This window comes from Pogona vitticeps, chromosome 5 (assembly GCF_051106095.1).
Source record: "Pogona vitticeps strain Pit_001003342236 chromosome 5, PviZW2.1, whole genome shotgun sequence".
In the NCBI taxonomy this organism is placed as follows: domain Eukaryota; kingdom Metazoa; phylum Chordata; class Lepidosauria; order Squamata; family Agamidae; genus Pogona; species Pogona vitticeps.
In genome coordinates, this window is record NC_135787.1 from 10227611 (window position 1) to 10238359 (window position 10749).

At 43.2% G+C, this 10749-nt stretch overlaps 1 protein-coding gene across 1 annotated transcript in view; it reads left to right on the forward strand.

The window, feature by feature from the left end:
- FRAS1 (Fraser extracellular matrix complex subunit 1) overlaps positions 1-7700 on the forward strand; it is a 299294-nt gene extending 291594 nt beyond the window's left edge. Inside the window, exons 71-74 of the mRNA XM_078394488.1 lie at positions 962-1128; positions 1900-2105; positions 3235-3381; positions 5942-7700. Coding sequence (XP_078250614.1) covers positions 962-1128; positions 1900-2105; positions 3235-3381; positions 5942-6541 — 1120 coding nt within the window. The 3' untranslated portion in view covers positions 6542-7700. The remainder of the gene's footprint in view (positions 1-961; positions 1129-1899; positions 2106-3234; positions 3382-5941) is intronic.
- The last annotated feature ends 3049 nt before the right edge of the window (positions 7701-10749 follow it).

Sequence of the window (10749 nt, forward strand, 5' to 3'; positions counted from 1 at the left end):
TCGAACCTTGTTTTTGTTTAGTTGTTAAGTTGTGTCCAGCTCTTCATGACCCCATGGACCAGAGCACACCAGGCCCTCCTGTCTTCCACGGCCTCTAGGAGTTGGGTCAAATTCATGTTGGTCACTTCCATCTTGTCCTCTGTCATCCCCTTCTCTTGCCTTCACACTTTCCCAGCATCAGGGTCTTTTCCAGGGAGTCTTCTCATCTCATGAGACGGCCAAAGTACTGGAGCCTCAGCTTCAGCATCTGTCCTTCCAGTGAGCACTCAGAGCTGATTTCCTTCAGAACGGATAGATTTGTTCTCTTTGCAGTCCAGAGGACTCTCAAGAGTCTCCTCCAGCACCTTGTAGAGGTCATTAATTCACAGGGCCACCATAAGCTGGAAATGATGTGATGGCAGATAACAGTAACAACCACCTATTTTTGCACACCATCTTGTAGAAAGGAAGGTGCCACACAACCGGGTTTGCCAATTCGGCAGCATCTCATTCCCTGAGATATGGGCCAGAACGTCAGACCTAGCAGAAGGCACTAGTGAAGTCACAAGGTGCAGCTTTTGAGAGCTGCCAAATCCTGATGTGCGTTAGACAGAAAATGCAGAGATGAAGCCATGAATTGAAAAGCAAACAAACTAGGTCTTTAGTATGCAAGAGCATGAAAAGCACAATGGTTATTCTGGGCAATATCTAAATGGCATGATCTGAAGCTATGAGAACGAAGCCCACAATATGGTGCTGCCCTGTGGAAATGATTGAATGCCTTGAGATCTGGAGAATGGGCTCACGACAAAAACCCGAGACTCAAGTTGTTTTATATTGGGTTGGCCAGTACCAAGCTAATGTGAATCAATGTGGAATTTCATGACACTGGTCTGGGGGGTGGGGAGATACATGGGACAATATCTGTTCTAACTCTGATATTGCTTCATCAATTACTTATTCCTTTTCTTCCCCCATTTAGATTTTTGATCCCAATTGCCTTTCAGCAAACTAACCGTCCAGTTCCCGTTGTGTATTCTCTGAACACTGAATTTCAGCTCTGCAATAATGAGAAAGTGTTTCTCATGGACCCAACGAAATCAGAAATGTCAATGGCAGAGATGGACTACAAAGGTGCTTTCTCAAAAGGTGTGTTTTGATCCCCTTGTTGGAATGGGATATTGTGTCATGGTGGTATTTCAATATCCCACTGCAAAAAAACATTGAACCAGGATAACATGACTCCTACAGAGACTTTCGGAATGGATATGGACAAGCTTTGCACCACACAACTGATACTGAAGAGAGAGAGGGAGGAATTTTTCAGATTATAATTTAGTAGAATGCATTTCCTTTCCAAAATATAGGTCTAGTGCTGGGATCAGAATTTGAGAAAATTACCTTTTTGGACACCAAGAACTTTCCCAAGCTCAGGGTGTGGCAGGAAAATTCTCCCGAAAGTCACCCACTGTGCATAAACCCAGTGTAGTTCATTCATAAATTGGTTCTATTAAGGCAAACCAGCTACACTTCTTTTTGTTTTGTTAAGAGAATGGCCCATTAAGTTGTGTCCGATTCTTTTTGACCCCATGGACCAGAGCACGCCAGGCCCTCCTGTCTTCCATTGCCTCCCGGAGTTGGGTCAAAGTCATGTTAGTAGCTTCAATGACACTGTCCAACCATCTCGTCCTCTGTCGTCCCTTTCTCCTTTTGCCGTCACACTTTCCCAACATCAGGGTGTTTTCCAGGGAGTCTTCTCTTTTCATGAGATGGCCAAAGTATTGGAGCCTCAGCTTCAGGATCTATGCACTTCTAGCAGCTATTATATTCCATTCTGCTTGAAGCTTCTAGGCCATTTCCAGAGGCCAGCTGCAACCTGATCTGTAATAATCCTGATAACTGCATATTCCCTTTGTTCAGGTCAAATCCTGTATGGACGAGTCATGTGGAATCCTGAACAAAACCTTAATTCAGCCTACAAGCTGCAGCTGGAGAAGGTCTACCTCTGCACTGGGAAGGATGGCTACGTGCCTTTCTTTGACCCAACTGGAACCATCTATAACGAAGGACCCCAATATGGCTGCATCCAGCCCAGCAAGTACCTGAAGCATCGTTTCCTCCTGCTGGTAAATAATATAACTCCTGCATCTTGAGGGACGCTTTGAGCTGTGACTCCCCTAGAGGGGTGGAAATGGCCGAGCTTTGCACCACGCATTTGGCAGGATGAAACTGAGGAGAATTTTCCATGCAATAATTTGAGGGTCGTTGACTAATAGAGTTGTAAGACTGGAAGAGATCTCAAAAGTCATCTAGTCCAACCGGCCCCAGGAAATGCTGAAAAATAACCATCATTTGTGTCTATCTTTCTGTTTTCCAACCACTGTGACAGAAAGGATGGAGAGGTCATTTGGACAACTTACTCTGACAAAGCAGTTTTATCTATCATTCTGCCGTATGGTTTGGGGGGATGTCATCCCAGATTGGGTACAGGTATGGGATGGCCAGCTACATCCATCAGGAGATGATTCCAGATGTTAAAAGAGGCGAACTCCTCAGAATCTACAGCTAAATTATACCTGCGTGTTCATCCTGCTTTTTGTCTGCACCAGGTTACAAAACTTTGCTTTTAACTCCTACATGGAAATACAGTGATGCCTCACAAGACGAACGCCTCATGGGACGAAAAATCCACAAGACGATTGGTTTTTGCAATTGCTATGGTGCCTCGCAAGACGGCTTCTTCTATGGCCGTGCTTCGCAAGACGTTTTTTTCCCTGAGACCAATGCCTCGCAAGACAAAAAATTTCATTCGTCTTGCGAGGTTCCCATAGGAATGCATTGCAATGCATTCGTATGGGAAGCTGCTTTTCGCAAGACGATTTTTTCGCAAGACAGCGCTTCTTGTGGAATGAATTAAATTCGTCTTGCAAAGCACCACTGTATGTACAAATTTTGTATGCATTGGTTTTAATGCACATATTTTTGCATGCCTTTTCCATAATGTGTGCATCTTGCATACTCTTTCATTAAGTAAAGCATGTTTGTGTGCCTTTTTCACCAGTTTGCATTTTTTAAATGTTTGTGTGTGGTTTTGTGCATATTTTATTTATCAGAAATGCACTGCAGACTTCTCAGAGTTTCGGAGGCAAGATTGGCATTGTCTTGCAGTGCGAAATGGCCATTCTTGCAGAGATTCTTGACTCCAGCCAAACTCTTTCTCATTCGTAATCATGGCCTACTTTCTTGACCTTGCAGGACCGGAATCAACCAGAAGTGACTGACAAATATTTCCATGACGTACCTTTTGATGCCTGCTTTGCCTCAGATCGGCCAGATTTTCACCTGGTCAGCAACATGCCTGGAGTGGATGGATTCATCATGAAAGTAGATGCACTCTATAAGGTACGTGGAAAGTAGATGAACTAACGGCCTAGAGAATCTCTCTTTTCTCTTTTATTTAACAAGCATATGCAAGCAGAAATAGGGTTTCTATCTATTTAGTAGTCAAACATTGTGACTATAAAAACTTAACATGCTCTTTCAGAAATTTAGCTGTGACAACTTAATAAAGTGCTTCAAAAGGAAACAGTAAGAACCTAACCAAGCTGTACAAAAGAATAGTCACTAGGTTTAAAAATTCTCAGCCAAGCCATACATCTAGATTAGTATCTTCATTATCAAGGAAAAACAGTTACATAATCACATCAAGTATATTTCCATACTGTTATAAAAAATTGCCCCATATCCCGGCAGGGTCTCCTCGCCTGTAAAAGGGGCTCTCCTCTCATCCTTTGCTCCTTGCCTAAACTGTCATTTTGGATGGTTGTAATGCCCTTTTGAAATGTTTATTTATCCTTCCAATTGTCAACAGTTGAAATTCACTGGTATAACAAACTGCTACCCTGTCTAATGCATCTTACTGAGTTTCTATGAGAATTTACACTGCTTTTGCCAACCTGCCAACCAGCTTTCTTAGCAATTTCAGAGATAGCAAACTGCCATTTATAAGGCAATGTTATTCTGCATTGATGTTGCTTTCCCTGTGATAGGGACGGAGAATTAGCTGATTGTTTTGTAGTGACTTTTAGCACACATTGGTTCAAACTCCACTTTCTTGGACGCAGGGTACATTTTCAGAGTTACTGTTTTTTACACTCCCCCCAATTATTTTAGCACTCCATACACACAAAATTTCGAACCTTGACAGAGTGTTGTGGACATGTTCTTTTGCCCAATGGAGCTGTATTCCTGTACTTGTATTCATTGTGTCCCAACAGTTTATAGCTTGGGCTGCTCCTTTTCCCATCATTATCACAAAAACACTTCTTGGAGAATGAAGTGCTGTTAACAGCTCCAAGTCTGTCCAGGCACAGGGTTACCCTGATCTGCTCTAGTAACCTTTAGGTTTGGCTACTGTAGTGTAGGCCAGTCTTCAATGACTTCTTAGGAAAAGGTGGTAAATGCATCATGTGACTTCTAGATTGCCAGATAGCACTGCGTGTTGTGATGATACTTCTGGTCCAACCAGAAAGCAGGAGACCTCATACTATCCCGGACCTCATACCATCCTGGACAGATGGCTGTCCAATCTTTTCTTGAAATCCTTCAGCAATGGGGCACCACCCACAACATCAGCTGATCCACTGCTGGATGGTTCTCCCCATCAGGAAATTCCTCCTCATTTCCAGGTCCATTGGTTCTTATCCTACCCTCAGGTGCAATGGAGAATAAATTGATGCCGTCTTCCCTGTGGCAACCCTTTAGATATTGGAAAATTGCTGTCATGTTTCCCCTCGGTGTATTCTCGAAGGCGTTCATGGCCAGGAGCCGATGATTGTTGCAGGTTTTTCGGGCTGTTTGGCCGTGTTCTTAAGGTTTTTCTTCCTTAATAACACAGCCAAACAGCCCGAAAAGCCTACAACAATGTGTATCATGTGGCTGGTACTGAATGTAATAAAATATGTTCTTCATGGCTTACAGTCCAGGGTACTTCCAGAAGTTTAGCCATTTATCCATATATTGAAATCTTTATTAAAAGGGCTCTCTTCTAAGGTAGGTGACTATTAGGGGAGAAGAGACCATTGTGGCAGTAATACCTGAATTGTGGGATACATTCCTCAGAGAGGTTCACCTTTCACTGTCCTTGTTTTGTTTCATTTTTATTTCCCCAGATATTTTAGATGTAATTTTAACCTTATATTCTTTTGTGGTCTTCTGGTTTTCTTTTCTTCCTTTTTATGGAACTTGCTTTAGTTGTTTTATTCTTCTTGCTAAATTACCCTGGGAATATGATTGAAAGATGGTACAGTGGTGCCTTGCATTACGATCTCTTCGTTTAACAGCAAAATTGCATTACGATGAACTTTTTGTGATCGCAAAACGATGTTTCCTATGGGGGAATTTTGCTTTGTGATGATCGGTTCCCTGCTTTGTGATGATCGGTTCCCTGCTTCGGGGACAATTTGCCAACAGCTGATTGGCGGTTTCAAAATGGCCACCGGGTAAATAAAATAGCTCCCGCTGTGTTTAGGGATGGATTCCACGCAAGACAGGAGGATCTTCGCTGGACGGTGAGTTTTAAGCCCATTGGAACAGGTTTTAATGCATTTCTATGGGCTTTTAAATTTCGCTTTACGATGTTTTCATTCTACAGCGATTTCGCTGGAACGAATTAATATCGTAATGCGAGGCACCACTGTACCTATAATATCTTGGATAAGTAAGTTCCATGGCTGAAATTCAATAGCAAGTCGCAATTAGAGGAGGCCCATTTGAATCAGTGGGGACTGGGTGAGTCAAGTCCTCTGTATTGTAGTTGTGATGTACTATTGGATTTCAGCCTATCAGCTCCCTTGGGCCTGAGAAATAAGGTTTGTCACCTAATCTAATTCCCCCAACTTTTCAAAAATTTGAAGTAGTGACTCAAGTCATTGTGTTTTTTTAAATCTTTTTTTTCGAATAGGTGGAAGCTGGACACCAGTGGTACCTTCAGGTGATCTATGTTATTGGCCCCGAGACCATTGCAGGACCTCGGGTACCCCGTTCGCTTCTACACCAGCTGACACGCAGCCGCCGTGATCTTGCAGACCACAAGGTTGGAGCGATGCTGGACGACTCCTTGATCTATGACAACGAAGGCGACCAGGTCAAAAATGGCACAAATATGAAGCCTCTCAGCTTAGATCAGGACGAGGCTGTCACCGCGGCCTCTCTGTCACAGATGGGGGCTTCGATTGGGAGCGCCTTGGCGGCTGTCATGCTTCTGTTTCTCATGCTCTTGGTCACTTGCTTTGTGACCAGAAAGTGCCGGAAGCACCGGAGAAAGAAAATGGCGACGGCCAAAGACTTCATGGAGGTGTATCCCCTCAACACCAAAGTGGAGGCGGCCAAGAAAAGCACAGAGAGGGTGGAAAAGAACGTCAACAGACAATATTGCACTGTGAAGAACTTGAACGTTTTCTACGAAAAGGAGAGTGCCTACAAGGTCAGCGGGGCAAAGGTCAAGCAAGTGAACTTGGAGGTGAAAGTTCACAACAATTTACATGATGGAACAGAAGTTTAATAGCCTGAACACATATTTGGGGTGGGGCGGTCATATCTTTTTTATAAATTGTTTTAAAAAAGGGAAAAAAGAACTATACTTAAAAAAAAAACCATCCTGGTATTTTTATAGCAATCATGTGAGAGAAGGGGAGATTGACACCCGTCTGTTTTTGCTTGCTTGAGCGGTGAACAAGCGGCGCATCTTGGCAAGCGTCCACTCCACAACGGAGCTACCTCACTGGAACCAGAATCGTGTGAGGCTGCCAAAACAGGGAAGCACTGAATCACCTCTTCTGGATCACCTCTTAGCAGCATTCCATTCTTCTAGGGGTCCCAAATTGGCTCCGCTCTCCCTTGGCTGTCTTCTCACTGCCAGCCTTGATCAGTTAGTTAGAAACCAGAAGGTGCCACATGCAAAGGAGGCTCCAGTGGAGCTAGGAGAAAAGCACAACAGGACTTTTGTGGGTGGAAGATCAACCTTCCCACCAGATTTTTACTTTCTTTCAGACTGCTGGCTGTAGCAAGGTGTGCGCTTGTCATAAGGCCCACCTTGGTGCCAACTTACTGTATGTGGGTTTATCTAGGTTGGAACATCAGCCTACTTGAGTGGACGTGAAATGTTCTGCAGTTCCGATGAAAGCAAGGAGACATGGAACGACCTCTCCTTGAACCATGCAGAATTGTAGTCCTGTTTATTTGACTTAATAGCACTGAAGGTATCTCCCACTCTGGCCTCGCATAGAAATGCTGCAATAAGTACCAAATAAGTCTAGGGCCAGGGTTCAGGCACCCCTCCATATGTTGCTCCCAAAGCAAAGAAAAGCTTATAGATCGCCCCATACTGTTTAAAGCACTCTCTGAGTGGTTTGTAATATAATTATGCAGGCTACACATTGCCCCCCCCCCGAAGAGCTAGATACTCAATTTACCAACCTCGGAAGGCTGAGTGAACCTCGAGCCAGCTACCTGGGATTGAACCTGGGTCATGAGCAGAGTTTTGGCTGCAGTACTGCAGTTTAGCCACTGTGCCACGAGGCTCCTCCGTACATTAGCTCTAGTCATCCAATCAGTAATCTAGTAGAAGAGAAAGTGTAAAACCTTTGATGAAACTGTTGCCTTATGGAATCCGGTGTTCATCATGACAGACCAGTAATTAAGTGGCTCCATTGAAAAATCTATATATGTATATATTTCTCATTAAAAACCAAAACCAACAATGTCTGGAGGGTGACACATTCCCCAGCCTGGCATACACAGCTGCTGAGACACCCTTAAGGCCTACAACTCCAAAAATTGTACTTTGGAGGTGAGAATTCAAAGAGATGCCACTTCCATATAGGTACAGGCTAAATGGAGCCTAGCCATGGACCTAAATAATCCTGTTGAGAACCACCATTTATTTATAAAGCCCATGAGCCTCCAAAACAGAGTAGCTAAGATTGGTGTTACCTACAGAGACCATCTCTTACTCTGAAAAGCGCAGAATACCTGTGTCCTTCGGTGTTTATGATAAAGAAAAGCTAATGATTCACTGTAGAATTCCACTACCTGGAAAGCTAGAGATGGTCCTTCAGCACATAATTGGCACTGACAATTTGGGTTTTAGAGGGACTTTTTATATGTAGAAGCCCCCAGTGATGTATCCATTCGCTTCCTACCTCAACCTTTTTCCGTCGTGAGTGTTTTTATCCAGTGATAACTGTAGCTAAGTGACAGCTAGGCTGAAATTTATGGTAATAGATCACCTGCTAAGTGTAAGAGCTTTCATCAATGGAAGCCAGTTAAATCAAGCGATTGGCTTTATGGGGTGGTTTACTCTCTCCTCGGTGGATTGTACAAAGTGGCAAAAAGGGGAAAAACAGTCCAAAAGAGTAACTTTTCTAAGCTTCGTTCTGAAACTCTCTGTGGCTTTTTGAGGATCGGCTGCAATGTGCTTTGAGGACGTGTTGAGGCATTTGTGTTGAGACTGGTTCAACCTGCCCAAACCAAAGCCCATTGAAACAAACAAAAAAAGAGGGGAAAAAAATCCTATTCTCCCCTAATATGGGACTTACTAGTTGTGTTATACTACAACTCCCATCGCAGCTGCTGTCTGTGAATGATGGGTTTTGTCATACTGCCTGTCTGAAAAGCAACAAACTAGCAAAAGCTGCACTGAACGTCATTTATCCATCTGAAAAAATGGCGGCGTGAAACAACTATTGCTTCAGAACAAGTCCGTGGGCCCTTCTCGAGAGCATTTCCCCCCCAGTGACCCTAACAGTGCCTTTGAGCCTCTCCCATCGTGATGGTGCACAATTGCTTCATGCAGGACACAACTTGGAAGAGAGCACATTTTTCCCCCCAAGGAATGAATTCGTGCTGCAGGTAGATTCATTTTACATGTGATCCTATAAAATGATGAGGTATATTCGTTTTACATGTGCAAAAACCACCTGAAACCCAGAACTGTGTTCGACTTCCATTGAAATGTCCAGTTCTCTTTTGTTTCTTTGCCTCTGGTGCTTTTGTGGTCCACAATCAGGCACTAAGCTGATTCTTGTGTGTGAAATCTTTTGACTACCTTATTTAACCCCAAAGACTGATTCTGAGGCCATTACAAAGCTAACAGAGCAGGGTGGAATCCTTCAACGTCTCTTGACTACCAATGTGTTATATGTGGGGATGGGCCTGCAAGCCTCCGAGACCCAAAATGGCTACTTCCTTTGTTGGGGTCATGTGGTGTTGACTGGCACCAGTTGATGAGCACAGGAAAGATCGGGTTTCTGTGTATTTCACTTTCCCTATTCGGCCGTTTCTAATCATACAGTGTGTTGACGTAGTCTCATGAACACCTTGAGCCTCCCTTAATGTGCCCTGGATTCAATTCTGCATCTGTTGAACTGTTCTCATGAAGGAAGCAAGTCAGGGAAAAGACAACGTAAACAATATTTGCCACTTTACTATCCTTGTATACCTTTCAGCGATACACACCTTGTTTTATTTGATTATTTGATTTCTTATCCCTGGAAGAAGGCAACTTGTATTGACCGCATCTCATAGTACCATCATGCAGATGAAATAACAGCTAGCTGTACTCCCAAGAAAAATGTCTCAAATCAAGGCCCTAATCCAGACCACCCATGCAAAACTCCAGGGTGTACACAACACTCCTAAACACTCCTGTGGAGACAAGCAGCCCCTGTTCAGTTCAGTGAAGATGCAGACAAAGGCTCTCCATAGAAATGAATGAAGGCTCTCCATAGAAATGAATGGGTGGAGCTTGGTATATGGATCAGAAGTATCTGAGCTTGGCCTATTGAAAAACTAGCACCACATCATCTAGGTTTGAATCCCAACTAAGGCCATTGAGTGATCTTGGGCAAGTCAAATTCTCTCAGCCCAAACTACCTCACAGGATTGTGGTGAGGTTGTGGTAGGATAATATTGTATACACAACTTGAGATTCTCTGAAAGTCAGGTGAGATGAAATCATAATAAATAAGTGACATTGCAAGTCATTACCCAGGTAATGTAGGCAGATGCGTGGACTGAAATATTGAATACTGAAGAGTGCCAATGTATTTTATGCCTGTTATAGACAATTCCTTAGAAAGACAATAAAAACCATCTCAATGGTAGAGATCAGCATCGTGTGCACTGATGTTGCTGTATCAAGAATGATCTCATTACTATAGAAATGAGGCGACAGAGCATAGGTTCTTTCTCCTAAGATGTACAACTACTGCCATATAAATATTGCATAATATGTTTGTTATGAATGTCATCACAGACGTTGGCAGAAGTACAAGCCCTGCTCTTGTGTATAAGTGTAGTTTTCCTCCAGCTTCTGACTATGCACTGTCCATTCTAAGGGAATCCTCCTGATTCTCAGAGTCACTCTGACTTGGTGCTGTCAACCTGTTTTCTTGACTCTTGATCTCGTAACGTATTTCAACGCGGCGATCACTTTGTTACTGAGCGAATGGTTGTTATTTCCATGATGGCCTTTTGTTGTTGCTGTTGCTAATAATAATAATAATAAAAAAACTTTGGTTACTTTTTAATGGATGTTACCTTTCGGAATCAAATCACACCCATCTCTCCAAGTTTGGGAGATTTCAGAATAAATTCTAAAATTGAGACAAAGATCCTGTTATCCTAACGTTTGGCAAACAAAAATCTGTCAGTTTTCTTTTGCGTATGTGTTTGGCACCACATTTGTGCAGTTTGAAACCCTAAGTTCCT